We start from the raw sequence: 15,350 nt of genomic DNA, 5'->3' as shown, positions 1-15,350 counted from the left end.
AATATTTTATTGGGTTACACTTTATTTTACAGTGCCCGTGTTACAGTGTAATTATACATTTAAGTACTGAGTAATAAAAAGTAACTTCATGTACTTACTATAGGATTAGGGTTTGGTTCAGGGTTAGTTACATATAGTAAATACTATAGTAAATACTTGTAACATGTGTAACAAGGGCACTGTAAAATAAAGTGTTACCTTTTATTGTATAATAATTGTATTCATTTAAATTAAAACTACTCAACGGTTACTGATTCTTAGTGAAGGTCTACCAGAAATTAAGTTCACATTTGTTTATGTTGTTGCCGCTGAAACTGTCTATAAAGAATTATTCTGATTAGGTATAAGAAGATTCTGTTTATGGTATATGTGCTTTTCTGTCATTTCAAGAATTTACATTTACTATTGTTATAGTGAAATCATTGGTCTGGATATAAAATGTATCTTTTGTGTTATATGTAAAAACAAAATTACAGGTTTTAGTTTAGGTTTAAAAACAAACCAAGAGTGAGTAAATAATGACATAATTACAATGTATTGGTCACATAGTTTTTAAAACAAACAATTCAGCAACTATCAACTTATAAAAATATAAAATAAAAAATACAATTACAAATACAGTATGTAAAAGAAGTAATGTTTTATTAAAATTTCATAAACAATATTGGAACAATATGAGAATTGTTGATGACAGAATTTTCATTTGTGGGTAAGCTGTTGCTTTATTACATTTATTTATATTTATGCATTTGGCAGTCAAAGTTATTCGCTCACTTACAGTGCATCAGACAGGCTATACTTTTTACATTTACACTACAACGTAAAAGATTGAAATGTTTCTCTTAACCTTACAAATCTTTTGATTTGCAGGCATTTGCTTAAATGTCTGATACTAGTTTTATGGACAAAAATATAATTGTTCAAACATATTAGTTTCTTTTATAACAAAACTAAAATTGTATTTAATTAAAATGATTTCAAAATGTATGACTTTGACTGAATAATGAAGAAAAATCAGTCCATACAGGATTCTGCATGAATAGAAACGTCTTTAATATTTAAAAACCATCCCAGCGTGAGACCACAAGAAGTTATCCAATAAAATGCCAAGAGAATATTTCTGAGCATAGGGCGACTACACTAAAGATGGCAAACAAATTTAGATTTACTTTATAATTGTTCTGGTCACAACATAATTCCCAAACTTACATTTGTGTTATTCCATATATCTTTGATGAGATTACAATCAGTAACCGTAAACTTTTGAAAAGTAGTGTTTGTGTTTTTCTATGCCAGGAGTGATAATGATGTGTATGCGTGTGCAGTCTCCTCACCCTGAGAGAAGGCATCCAGCACGTCATCTCCGACCCCTGCCAGGCAGTCCTGCGGTGTGTGTGTGGGGGTTGAGCCGGCCGAGGTGGAGCGGATGGGCATAGGCATGGTGCAGCTGGCACTGTGGCTGGGAGATGAGTGGGGTGAGCCCCCCGTCTGAACCTGCAGGAGGGCGAGGGAAGCTTGTTAGCTACTAGCAGGAAGGAAAAAGTAGATATTAAACTAGCTGTGCAGCAACCTTAACCTTCCCACAAAGACTACAACTAGTGCAGACATTCACTGCATATTTTTTTGAGTTGTCTCTAAAGTGTATGTTATGCATCGTATTTGGCTCACTAAAACGCTTGCGAGTGCCATTAAAAGAGCAAAAGGACGTAAGATGAGAGGCGCACTGTCCTACAGACTGGTGCACGGCCCAGAGCCTGTGGCCCGCTGCCAAGCAGCAGATGGCTGGCCAGACTGCAGTCACATTAGACGTGAGATGCTTAGCCCTGATGAAAGGAGAGCAGGTCTCTGATATTTGGCAGGAAGACGTGTGGCTCGCCATCCCCGCCTGGGTCACAGGAACAAAGCAGCGGGGCTTGACTGGAAATGAGAGCTTCATGTCCCCGTTATGAGAAGCCGACATAACAGAGATTGAACACAGAGGCGCCTGCGATAAGCTGACCAGATATCTACACTTTATTCTCATTACGTACTGTAACTTTATGGTGTTGAATTGTCTATGTTGAAGAGTTAGGTCATATAATTATGCGAATTCTGTCATTATTTACATCGGGTGAATAGATGATGACAGGATTTTCATTTTCGTGTGAACTATACCTTTATATCACTCTCTTTATATTATGTGCTATATAAGTAAGTGGAAACTGAACTTTTTTCCAAACAAAACCAATGAACCTGGCAGCTTTTCAAAATGTCTGTGTTTTACAATACACAATTCATATGTTAAACTGTTTGTGACCCAACGTTTTTACACTGAAATTCTTGAGCTTTCAGAACACTTACTGCCTGTTTCTGCTCTTCATCCTGCTGTCCAAGATGAGAGACGACATGAGTGAAAGCAGACACGTGAGAAACCAGGAGACGGAGCCAGAAAGCGAGAGAGAGAAAGCAAGTGAGAAACAAATCATGTCTTTGTACGTGCTACAGTTCACTGTTTCAAGTAACTTTCTTTGGTTAAAAATAAACAAAAATTACACACGCGTAAAAGTGACCTGCAATTTTATGTTTAAACAGAAATGGCGACAGAGAGGCAAATGTTACAGACTGCAGCTTTAAGAAACAAGCAATAACCAGGAGTTTCACACCTTCAGCAGTCTCATGAGACCTTCAAGCTGAACCATGAGTTCTCGTCTGCTCTCCTGCAGGGCCGACATGCGCCTCTCCAGCTCGTCCTTTCTGTGCCTGCGTCAAAATACACAGATTCATAACATTATCACCACGTGAGTCATAAAATCAGTGACTGCCAAATGCACAACTTAAATGGGACATATGATGGAAAACAGGATTTTCTTTGCTCATTTGAAATAAAGAGGATTCCTTGCACAGCTCCCTTGTCAGTGCACACAAACTGAATATAAGTTATAAAATCGATTATTAAGAGTCCGAGTATTGGCGCCACAACTTTAAGCAAACATATGGGTGACATATGATGTCTGTGATTATATCATTGCAGGAGGACTCACCTAGACAGTGGTAATCTATGTTAGAACCCACCAAAATACAGTATATTTTTAATGGAAATAAGTGGGGAAAACACACATTTGTTGTCTTTAAATAGATATTATAGTTTTCATATAGTTTTTCCAAACTACTCTCAATTCAAAATTTTATTGTATATTAATTGTATTAAATGTAATTAAAACAACTCAACAGTAATTGATTCTTTGCGGAGGTCTACCGGAAGTTTGGGCCACATAACGTTTGTTTATGTTGTTGCCACTGAAATTGTCTAAAGACGGCTTCAAAGCGACAACATAAACAAACGTTACTGCACATGCACGCTTTCGAGGCCCAAACTTAACTCCCATTACACATCCACAAAGAATAGAGCCCCTGTAGATTATTTCTGATAACAAGAAAAAAAAAAGTAAATTACATTAGCTAGCAAGTTAAAATTATGTAGCCACGTATGTAGTTTACTTGGCTAAACTTAAATGCGACATAGTTGCACGACCCATTTAACAAATAGTTTATTTAATCAAATTAATACACAATAAAACTCAACAAATTGTTTACTTAATACAAATTTAAATAAAATAAAATATAAATGGTTATATTACTAACCACTAGCCAGACCGATCAACAAACACAGACAGGAAGTTAACTTCGAGCCATGCGTCCGATGAAACCATCTATAAGTTTAATTGCAATACCAAAAGCCTAATGGTAAAATATAAAAAAACATTGTCAATGTTATTCATTATTTAGACTGAATTGTTTTTGTGTCATTCACCGCATCTTGAGAACCTATCATCTCCGAGAGGAATTTAAAACGCCAATGGGCTTTGGCGAATGGCACATGCACGCCAGTCCCCGTCCCGTGCATACGGGTATAAAAGGGAGGTGGCGTCGGCCATTCACTTACCCTTTGGGCTGAGGAACCTGAAAGACATCTCCCGGTCGCTGCAGAGGGGTGGCCTGCAGGGGAGGCACTACGTATGGGAATCACTACGTATGGGGCAACAGTACACCTGAGCAGGGGCGACTCTACCAGTACTGGACTTGGTTACAACAGACCGCTCCACCCGGTCTGTTACCACAATTGCCAATGCTTAGTGATGGATGGAATGCCTGTACTTTGCCCTAAGGGGGGAAGTGGGGAGGCTAAAATAGCGTGCTAGACTCGCCTGGAGAGGGGAGAAGGTGCTTTCGCAGGCGTACGCCCAATCCAGTTGCCGACCTCACACGCAGGTAGCGTGTAAGACACGGCTGACACTGGTTCCACGCGGAGGTTGTAAAACCAGCAGCACTACATATGTCTGCCAGAGAGGCGCCCTTAGCCAGTGCCCACGAGAAGGCCATACCCCGGGTGGAGTGGGCTCTCACTTCAAGCGGGCACAGGCGATCTTGGGACCGGTATGCCAAAGCAATGGCACCCACGATCCAGTGCGCCAATCTCTGTTTGGAGACAGCCCTCCCTTGTGCTGTCCCCCAAAACAGACAAAGAGCTGCTCAGAGCTTCTAAGGCTCTGCATGCGGTCCAAGTAGAGGCACAATGCCCGTACTGGAAACAACACGTTGGAGGTTGGGTCTTCCTCCCCAGAGGGAAGCGCCTGCAGGTTCACCACTTGCTCCCGAAAGGGAGTGGTGGGAACCTTGGGCACGTAACCTGGCCGGGGTCTCAGGATAAAGTGAGAACTACCGGGCCCGAAGTCTATGCACCCATGGGATACGGAAAATGCCTGGAGGTCCCCTACCCTCTTGATGGAAGCGAGCGCCAGCAAGAGTGCCATCTTCATCATCAGATGAGAAAGACTGGCATCTCTGAGGGGCTCGAAAGGGGCCGTACAATGGCCCTGTTGGACCACATTAAGGTCCCAAGAGGGTACGTAGCGCGGTCGAGGTGGATTCACCCTTCTCGCACCCCTAAGGAACCTGGTGATCAGGTCATGTTGGCCGAAGGACTTACCCTCCATGAGATCATGATGAGCGGCAATAGCGGCTACATACACTTTCAGCGTGGACGGTGAGAGGTTGCTCTCGAGTCTCTCCTTTAGGAAGGCCAACGCTGACCCGATCGGCAACTCTGTGGGTTCTCCCCTCGGGAAGAACACCAGGACGAGAAGAGACACCACTTATAAGCATATAAACGCCTAGTGGTGGGGGCTCTAGCCTGTAAAACCTGTAAAACCCAGAAGACATCTCGGTAAGAGACGGGTTCAATCGCACCTTTCGCCAGAAGGGCGGCAACCTCGGCTCGAAGCACAGGAGCGTTCTCCCCTCGAACCGAGGTGTGGAGAACGCCCCGAAACCTGGGCGGGCACCTGGCGAACTGGATCGCATAACCGAGACGGATCATCCTCTCTAGCCAGCGTGACGGGCTGCTGCACTCGTGCCAAGTGCCCAAGAACCGTGACAGCGGAACCAGAGGGACGATCTTCTTCACCTTGCCCTGGGAGCCTAGATGGTGGCTGACAGAGCGGTCACCTCATACAGGGTGGAACCCCGGGGAGGTTGACGGCTCTGCTGACTTACCTGCGTGGTGTTTACGCCGGCCAACGCAACGTCAAGTGGAGACTGCGAAAGGCAGCGAGAAGTTGTGTCGCCCGGCGCACCGTCGTATCGAGAGTGCTGTGGGGAAGCCCAGAGAGAGAGAAGCTCTTTTGAGAGAGAGTGGGCGCCCGGCCCTAAAAAGGTCCCGGCTTGGGGACGTGGCAGGCGGCATCCCGCTTCGACCCGCCGGCGATGACCTGGCCGGGGGGGATCGGGCCCGTTGTTACTCTCAATCCCCCTGGCTCATCCCGTCAGGGCCGCTCTGTCTCCTAGGCGGGTTCCCAACGTGATAGAAGCCCTCTCCTGCAGGGCTCTGCATCTCTGGCGGGCCGTCGCTTGGAGGGCCCCAGTACCAGAGGGGCCACCACAGGGGGGCGGGGCTGCTGGGGGGCAGGCTGCGCTCGGGACCTTGACGACCGATAGGTGGTCGGGTCACGGTGGAGCAGTCTGCTTCTTCACCACGGAGAACTTCCATGGTGTCACCACACAGCCCCACTTGCGAGATGGGAGCATCTAGAAGGCGAGCCTTCTGAGCATCACTACGCAAGGTTTAGCCACAGATGTCTCCCTTCGACCACTATCATGGATGTCGTCTGACCCAGAGCACTCGCCATGACTTTTGTCGCACGAAGTGCGAGGCCGGTGTGCAGCCGGGTCGGTCTTCCCATCAACCAGATCTTAACGCTTTGACTTATGACCCAATGGGTCGCCACAGCATTATGAACCTGATGTTTAACCTACAGCATCGTAAGTCTTCGACACGAGTGTCAAAGACTTACATGCCTTTGAAGGGAGCCTTGGTCGACCCCTCCTAGTGGCAGTGTCTGTGGTGCACCTCGACTGCACATTCCACCTGGGGGACGTCAACATATCCCTTAGCTGCCCCACTGTCCAGGGAAGTAACAGCCCCTGAGCCTGTCAGACAGAAGCGCGCCGCGAACGGCATGTTCCCGTCTTTGTGAACTCCTCATGCACATCCAGGTCCGGGCAAGCACGGCCGTCATCTCTGCATTGCCTCGTCTTGGGCTCGACCGCCCGGGGGTGGGAGCTCCAAGGGGTCTCCGCATCCGATGCCAGGAGGTAGCTGTCCGACGTTATGACACAAAGTTCGTCCCCATCCCATTGTCGAGTCTGCCTGCTATGGGAAGGTACACGCCGCCCATCGGGGATGAGCCAGGTGAGCGGGCCGGGGCACGGATGGTCCGCCAGCCAAAACTGGCAGAGCGACATCCATGGGAATCCCCAATCACCCCCGCCGCTCGCCGAAGCGGTCCACCTCGCCGAAGCGGCAGTCGAACTCGCTCGGGAAACAGACGGGGTTGCAGCTACATTCCGGAGAACATAGCCGACCGTGACCACAACACCTTAATTGACGAGCCCTGCCACTGCATGCTGGAACCCCAACATGCAATACAGGTGTCGTGCCCGTCAGACTCGGGGATGAGTCTGTCATACCCAAGAACACAGCTGCGAGACATGCCCGAAGACAGCGCAGACTGTGAGAGGAAGTCTTTTAGAAATATCTATGTGAGAAGTAATTATCTATATTAGAAGTCCGCTACCGAGAGGGAGAAATCCGCTGCTTCGCGTCGTAAATCCAGCAGTCTGGAGAGAAGAATCGCTTGACATGTACTGTCATGCAGGTTCCGAAGAACAAAAGGGTGAGTGAATGGCTGACGCCACCTCCCTTTTATACCCGTATGCATGGGGCGGGGACTGGCATGCGTGTGCCATTCGCCAACAGCGTTGGGCAGTAACGCGCTACTTAGTAACTTTTTTGGTAACAGAGTAATTTAACGCGTTATAATTCCTAAAATAGTAATTAGATTATAGTTCCAAGTCAAGGTAACTATACGTTACAGCTGCGTTACATCGTTGCCGTTGTATCGTTTTATCATTTAAATTGTAAAAAGCGAAATAGCTTTTTCAAAGTCTGGATGCCTGCGTGTCTCACCCGCGACGTCATCAAACTGAAACATGCCTGCGCGGAAAGTACTACCAAAGCCACTCCATGGAAAGCCTACCACCTTAAGCTAAAAACTCGTAACGGCCAATGCTATCGCCGCACGGAACGCAGGCAAGGAGACTAGACACCGGATATGATTGGCTGAGGTGCCTCTCGTGATCGATGTTAGCCTTTATGCTCCAATTGTAAGTATTACAGACCCATACATCTCCCTATCACAAGACAATCTTTGGTACTACCAGCGAAAACAAACTCAGCATGGAGAGAGAAACGTATGCGTTCTGTAGCTGGAAATACAATCATTATTTTGAGTTTATTTCCGTCAAAGGCAAGAACATTGTTGTGCGTTGTCGGTCATGTGGAGGTAAGCAAAACCCTCTCTCCCGTGAAAAACAACCTGAATGGGCAGTACAGCACAGTTAAACTTCTGGAGAAAGTAACGTCACCGGGCACGGAGAGCAATGAATCAACTTCTTCTGTCAAGTGCCAGGCTGCTATTAGCAACATGTTATGTTTTGTCAGACGTCGCTGCTCAAACGCTGTTATATTTGTTAAATGACGAAGAAATCCTCATAGAAATATGCAGAAGCACTAGTTAAGATATCCAGTACAAGTTATAAGAAACTAAGGAGAGACTTTTTACATTATGGAGTATGCAGGTTTAGAAATACTAGTTAACATATGAATTTTTTTAAGTTAAAATGTCACAGAGTTTAATTATTATTATTATTTATGACAGGCTTTAGTATGGAATAAGCAGAAATAATGTATTAAAATAATTAAAGATGAGATAAAGTAGAGTATGCACTTCCCAATAAAGTTTAGTCTTGAGAAGGCTAAAGAGGTTATTTTGTGTTTTTGAGGGGTGGGGGGTAGTAATGTAATGAGTAATATAATGAGTAGTGTAACTAATTACTTTTGAAATAAAGTAATCAGACCAGTAACTTGATTACTTTTAAAAGTAGTAATCAGTAATCAGTAATTTAATTACATTTCTAGAGTAACTTGCCCAACACTGTGCGCCAAAGCCCATTGGTGTTTTAAATTCCTCTCGGAGATGATAGGTTCTCAAGATCAAACCTCAGTCTGTCTCTCAACACAACGTTGAGAGACCGACTGAAGGGGAACCGTTGGTAGCCAATCATAGCTTTGATTATTTATCAATTAAAGAATTTAACATACTGTACAATAGCAAAATAATAGTTGCGTAAAGTGTCATATTGGTGTCATATACCACCTTACAGCCTAACATTTAAATGGAAAATGTTAAAAATGATCCCTTTAAGAAAAGACTGATAAAGAATACTGCAGACAATATAACTGCATCTCATTTAAATCCAATAAGTGAAGGCAAAAAACAGTTTTATCAGTGTATAATGGAAAGTACTCACTCGAATACCTCGCAGACCAACATGTCATTAACAAAACTCATTTGGCTCATGTATGCCCCCTGGTGCCCATAAAAGGTACTTGATATAAGTGATTTAAACAATGACTACAGGAGATAAAGTCCCAGCCATTCAATTTAAAACCTGTGGTTGTGTTCTTTCAATAACCTCAAATGTTTTGCTTAACTGTTATTCTGAAGTTAATGGTTTTAAAGTGACATTAATCATTATGTTGGTAGATGTGGACACACTGTAGCCTTTTTAAATTAGGTTGGTTATTTATATTTAATATATTTAAACTGTTGCATACCGCAGCAGTCGCAGCTCTGCCAGTAGAGTGGGGTTTTGCTGGGCTTTCTCCGGGGTGGGTTGTGACGCCTGCTCATGTTCTAGACGCAAACGCTGGATTTCCTGAAGTATCTCCCTATATGCATATCATACCAAACACGGGAACCAATAGCAGATACTGAAAGGAAGCACTCACATTTTATTATAACAGTCTTTGAAATCACAATGGCTTCATAAAAGTGGCACATAATTATTTAATTTAACCTAATAATTTAGGAATCTACCTATTTTTGTTCTCCAACTCAGCGATGAGCTGTCTCTGTTGCTTGTTAGCATCAAAGTTAAAACTCAGATCTGTTGGAGGGCATTGCTGAAAGAGAAAATCATTAGAGGACAACATTACTGATCATGAGCAAAATCAATTAAAAAGATGCTGTAAAGCCCATCACATCAAACAATACGCCCACCTAATTATGGAACATAAAAGCCAGATGTGCAATAGTGCATGAATACTTTTTTATTTCCTTGTTATTATTATTAACAAAAATGTGTCCTCTGGCGACCTGGATGACATGACATTGTGTCTGGTAAAGTTTAGAATTGGTGTAGTAATGGACGGATTCTCACAGTGGAGTTGCTGGCCTCGGCCGCCAGGCGAGCGGCGTATCGAGCGATGAGACGGTGTTCTTCATCCAGTCTGCTGGGACTCTCCAGAGTGTTACTGTCCAGACAGACAGAAGGAGAGAATCGGAAAAACACAGAAGAATGATGAGACGTGAGATGGATAAGGACAGATGTGTTTTCTCAAATCAACAGGAGTAATAAAATATATGAAATGATTGATGACTGGAAGAAAGCAGGGTTGGGGAAATTACTTGGAAACGTTCCAGTGTACAAGCTGCTCATAATTTAACGTGATGCTATATGTGATAATGTGATATTACCAACTTCGGCAGCACTTTTTTTATCTTACACATATGATTAAATCTTATTAAAGATATTTGTTTAACATTTTAATTTGGTTATAAATGTTCTGTTGGTTGTATTCTGTGTAGTGTTGAAAAACTGAAACAGGAAGTTCTTCTGGACCAGCATTGTTTACGTCTTCCAAAGTGGTCTAAAAGACAATATTGTTCTGTATATTGTTTTGATCAGAATTTTGGCATTTTGAGACCATTGGAATTAAATTGGGAAGTGAATTTTGTAAATTTGTTCATTCAAGTGTAAATTTAATTTTCATTTTAATGTTTGTACTGTTCGGCTGGATTTTGTTTGGCATTACTGCCTGACAGCTATGTACAAAATGCCTCAGTCAAAAATAGTAGCATCTACTGTATGTAGTCTCGATTAATCACATCCAGAATATGTGTTTACAATTATGTGTTTACATAATATATGTCTGTGTACTGTGCATATTTATTTTGTATTTATAAACACATACACATACATATATTTAAGGAAAAATGTCAAATATAAAAATTAATAAAAGTTTAGATATATTATTTACATTTTGGTAATTATAAATAAATACATCAACATATTTCCTAAACATGTATGTACAGTATATGTGTATATAAAGACAACATTAATATGCACAGTACACAGACATACTGTACAGTATATTATGCAAACACAAACTTCTATTCTGGATGCGATTAATCGCAATTAATCATTTGACAGCCCTAAAAATAGTTCTTTTGTTTGTTGAAAGGGATTGTGTAATTATATTTAAATACAAACAAAGATTCGATTTTACTCATTTTTATCAATAAAAACATTAAGCTGATCATCTGGCACAAAAAAATCAGGATCTCAATAAGGGCACAAATTTGAACACTTATATACATTCATATACAATAAAACATATTTATTTAGACTTAACTTATTTGGAATTTATTTCAACTTCATTTTATGAACTTATTTATTAAAGTTATTTTATTTTAAATCAGTTTACTATAAAATGAACGAGACCCAACTGTGACACTGTAATATAGCAATTGCAATTCAAAGTACCTTTAAATTTAAATTGCCCCTAAAAATATCTGCATCTTTGTAACTTTGAAGCACTTCTCATAAAACTCTCTCTCTAATATGTAATATCCATAATACTGCTTCATTGTTTTCCTCACTATTGTAAGCCGTCTTGAAAAAAATGCCTGTAATTCCTCAACACTTCCTCAAGATGTAGAGATAACCATTGTTATAATAAAAAAACCTTCACAACAGGTACAATCCATCTCTATGGATCTAGAACACAGCCGTACAGTATCTGCAGTGTATGTGTGGGTCTGTTGTAGTGCAGCCGGGTCTTATGTTATAGGGTTTGGCATATGGCTGGAGCAGATGATGGAGCATATGTTATCCTTCCTCATTAAGTGCTCTACAATTAGGTGTGAATCAAGTGTGTACATGTGTGAATGTCTATATTCTGGCTGCTAAACACCATGATGCAACACACGTTCAACACAATGCACACGCCACATTTCCTTATCATATATATACTTAACATAAACATTCAAGGCATTTGACTGTCTATTCTGATAATCCAGGACAGTAAATGACCTGCATTGGGTTATACCGCTCTGTCAATCTGACTGACCCCCGTCTGTGTGACCTGCCTCTATATCTCTGGGGAGTCATTCATTAAAAGGGCTCTTTAGATGCCAGACTTCCCGTAGAGAGTCAAGATGTTTATATAATCAGTGTCAAACAGATAATAATCCACTAGAGACTACTTATTGCAATGGTTCCCTTACAAAAGCTGTTAGGCCCTGGAGGTGACACCTACATGTGCACTTTTTCTAATGGCAATGTTTTATAAATAAAATAAAATAAAGAAAGAAATAAGCAAAACTTTGGACAAAAAGGTTAATAAGGGACTAGAAAAAGATGATTTACTGTATGCCGTACACATAAAAAAATACCAAAAAGGGTAATGTGTGACCCTGGACCACAAAAGCAGTCATAGGGGTTTGTTTTTTTCTTCAAATTTGAGATTTATACATTATCTGAAAGCTGAATAAATAAGCTTTTATGTTAGGATAGGACAATATTTGGCCGAGATACAACTATTTGAAATTTTTGGCACCCTCAGATTTCAGATTTTAAAGAAGATATTTTGAAGAATGTTGGTAGCCGAACAGGTCCGGCACCCATTCACTTCTACTGTATGGACACAAAACCAGTGGAAGTCAATGTGTGCTGGCGCTGTTCGGTTACCAACATTCTTCAAAATATCTTCTTTTGTGTTCTGCAGAAGGAAAGTCATACATGTTTGAAATGACAAGAGGGGGGATAAATAATCAGGATTTTCATTTTTGGGTGAACTATCACTTTAATATACTCACATGAGGTGTGACTGAAAGGTGGAGTATATGATTTCATATCTAGCGGCAGGTGGTCAATACTTGCTTAACTTCATATTAAAAACTAATTCAGAGAGCAAATGGAAAATTATATTTCTGTTCTGGCAGGAGGACTGGCAAGACGATAAATTCTACACAAGGCAACTTGCCCTTGAAAGCGCGACCAGTAAATGAAGGCATGCTGCAGGTTGCACCGTCAGCAGACGAGCTCACGTTCATTGTAGTCCTTGAAAACCGACAAGGTCAGATTTTGGATGAAGTTCAAGGCTTTAAGAATTTCACATGGAATGTTGTTGAGGTTTTGAGAGTTAGACCATATGCACGGCCATAAGGTTTAGACAGGGCTGGTAGCCATTTGAGCAGCATCCAGAACTCTTGTCAGGTTTGTACCAAGTGTCACCACTGAAACGGAACTGGTCTTAAAACAAAGTGTGTTTAGGCACATTGTTGGTGCGTTATTTTGAGGCAACTGAAATAGACTGCGCCACTGACCAACTGAAACCTGGTCTAAAGTCAATGGCGCAATATGTTTTTGGTTATTTAAAGAGCGCGTTAATAATAGGCGAGTGCACAGCGCTCGTATATTATGCTTATTACACACAGAGGGATGCGCAGCAGCACACAAACATGCCAAATATTAAAAATAAATGGACTACAATGTAAAAGATTATTATTGTGTACATAAAGATAAAAAAATCCAGCTTGTCCTGTAGATGGTCTGCTCGTGCGCTTTAACCTCGCACACGAGCAGATGCATCTCCTCTCTGGAGAGGCGTCCGGTCTTTGCTCTTGCAAATTCCTCCGTGTAAATAGCGAATTCGCCATGGCGCAACCGCAACTGGCTCTTAAAGGGAATGGGAGATGAGACACTGATTGGTTTACTGCACGTTTTGCCCAAAACACACCCATGATTCAACCCTTTTAGACCAAGCGCCTGTCGCACTGACAGTTTTTCCCATCCTTAAAGTCCCAGTGAAATTAAAAATGACAATTCTTATTTTTTCATGAAATATTGCAGCGTTTATAGTAAATAGCTTATCAATGTGGGTCATTTTCTTTTTAAAATTCACGTACCCTCATAATCTTCAGTTAAAATCTGAAAATGCACTTTCGCCCTGAAATGACTATCCATCTCAAATGACGTAAACTAGACGGCTTGGCCGGAGCATCCATTAACTCCTCCCCTTCAGGGTTTTTCCTGGCTCAAAATGAGGCGGAGGTGGTGCCATCCTGATCTTGTACACACACACACACACACACGTAGGCCTACCCTACCTTTAAGTGGCTTAACCAAAGAGACTTTGACATATTAAAAGTTCTAATAAGATTAGATGAAAAGGACAATTATTAACTTTTCAGCCCACAATAGCCAACTGAATTAACCAGTCTTATTAAATGAGCAAAGCTCATTCACATATTGCATTCTCTGTGGTTCACTTTAAATGATTCAATGATCTCTTATATTCGCTGGTGAAAAGTTCAATAGTTTAAATGAATCGGTTCAAATGAGTCATTCGTGTGCGAGTCGTTCTGAACGCAATGTCCGTTCATACTGGCGAACTCGCTGTGTACAGTATACGCCGATTCAACGATCCAACTGCACAGCTAAAGACATTACAATGATGTACGTCATGATAATTTAATACATTTCAAGAAATTAAACGTACTTGGATGCAAAACAAACAGCCGTGAAACACAGCTAGCTCTTGTTCTGCAACTGTTTTTAGCGCCTCAGTGTGCTGATAACGAAACAGCGCCTCCACTGTGGCGTAATGCAGCAACTGCAGTTACAAATGACAGTCTGTTAAATGCACGCAGCATTTCTTGTGAAGACACCCGACATAATTTTGGCGAGAGTCTGAGGCGGCACGACATTTGACAGAGGCGGCCGCCTCCAATTTCTCTATGGAGGAAAAACGCTGCCCTTGAATTGTCAGTCTGCTGCCAGTTTCATTTCAAAATGCAACGGCTGTTTTTACACATCCAATCAATTAGCAGGGAAAAACAATCGTTTTCTCCTTTGAAATTCCTTTTCACTCAGAAATGTGCCAGAATACGGAAGTAAAAACTATCGCAACTCCCGGTTCACGGGGACTTTAAACTAGCAAAAGTGGATTCGGAAACGCCCACTTGCACCATCGCTTTAGACCATGCGCTTAGTTTGTTAAAATAGGGCTCATTGAGTAATTTTGTGTTGGTTTTGTGTTAATGAATAAAAGAGACAGCAGAAGGTTAAGTAAGGTAAGGTCAGATCGTTGTCTTTAACACAACAGTTTTGGAATAGGCTCTTTTCACATGACATCAAGCATCTTCCACGAAGCAGTGTATCATTACTTCCGCTAGCGCCTCAGAATGTACAACGTCTTGAAAAGACAAATTTTCACTAACAACAAGATTGAAGCTAGATAAAGGATACAAATTCTTCGTTGAACAGTACCTGTTTGATTATGAAGAAAAGTGTTTTGTTTTCTTTTTGCGTTAGCGAAGGTGCTAGGATAAGTACTTGAATAAGTGTTCTGTCAGTCAATAATGTTACGAAATATTAACATGCCTGATACTAAACACAATAACAATCTTACCGATGTCTTGACCACTCGTATTTTCAGTCACTGTTGTTAAATTCTAGCGCGACGGCAAAACAGAAGTTCTTCTTCTTCTTCTTGTTTGTTGCAAAACGGAAGTTATGATACACTGCTTTGCGAAAAGGTGTAAGTTGAATGACGTCACTGTGAAAAGGGCCTATTGTCACAAGTAGCAGATGTAATTGATAGCGACTGTTCGTACCCAACATAA

The 15,350-nt window shown here is 41.8% G+C and overlaps 1 protein-coding gene across 9 annotated transcripts in view; it reads right to left on the bottom strand.

The window, feature by feature from the left end:
* Positions 1–15,350, bottom strand: part of dtnbb (dystrobrevin, beta b) — a 40,510-nt gene that overhangs the window by 3,953 nt on the left and 21,207 nt on the right. For 8 of the 9 annotated variants that reach the window (XM_057343723.1, XM_057343725.1, XM_057343724.1 and 5 more), the window contains 6 exons: positions 9,820–9,913; positions 9,477–9,562; positions 9,215–9,328; positions 2,643–2,739; positions 2,341–2,364; positions 1,335–1,494 (listed from right to left, as the gene is read on the bottom strand). In XM_057343723.1, coding sequence (XP_057199706.1) covers positions 1,335–1,494; positions 2,341–2,364; positions 2,643–2,739; positions 9,215–9,328; positions 9,477–9,562; positions 9,820–9,913 — 575 coding nt within the window. The remainder of the gene's footprint in view (positions 1–1,334; positions 1,495–2,340; positions 2,365–2,642; positions 2,740–9,214; positions 9,329–9,476; positions 9,563–9,819; positions 9,914–15,350) is intronic. The other variant, XM_057343721.1, reaches the window with a different exon arrangement.

This window comes from Triplophysa rosa, linkage group LG10, assembly GCF_024868665.1.
Source record: "Triplophysa rosa linkage group LG10, Trosa_1v2, whole genome shotgun sequence".
Lineage (NCBI taxonomy): Eukaryota > Metazoa > Chordata > Actinopteri > Cypriniformes > Nemacheilidae > Triplophysa > Triplophysa rosa.
This window is presented reverse-complemented; position numbering and strand designations above follow the sequence as displayed.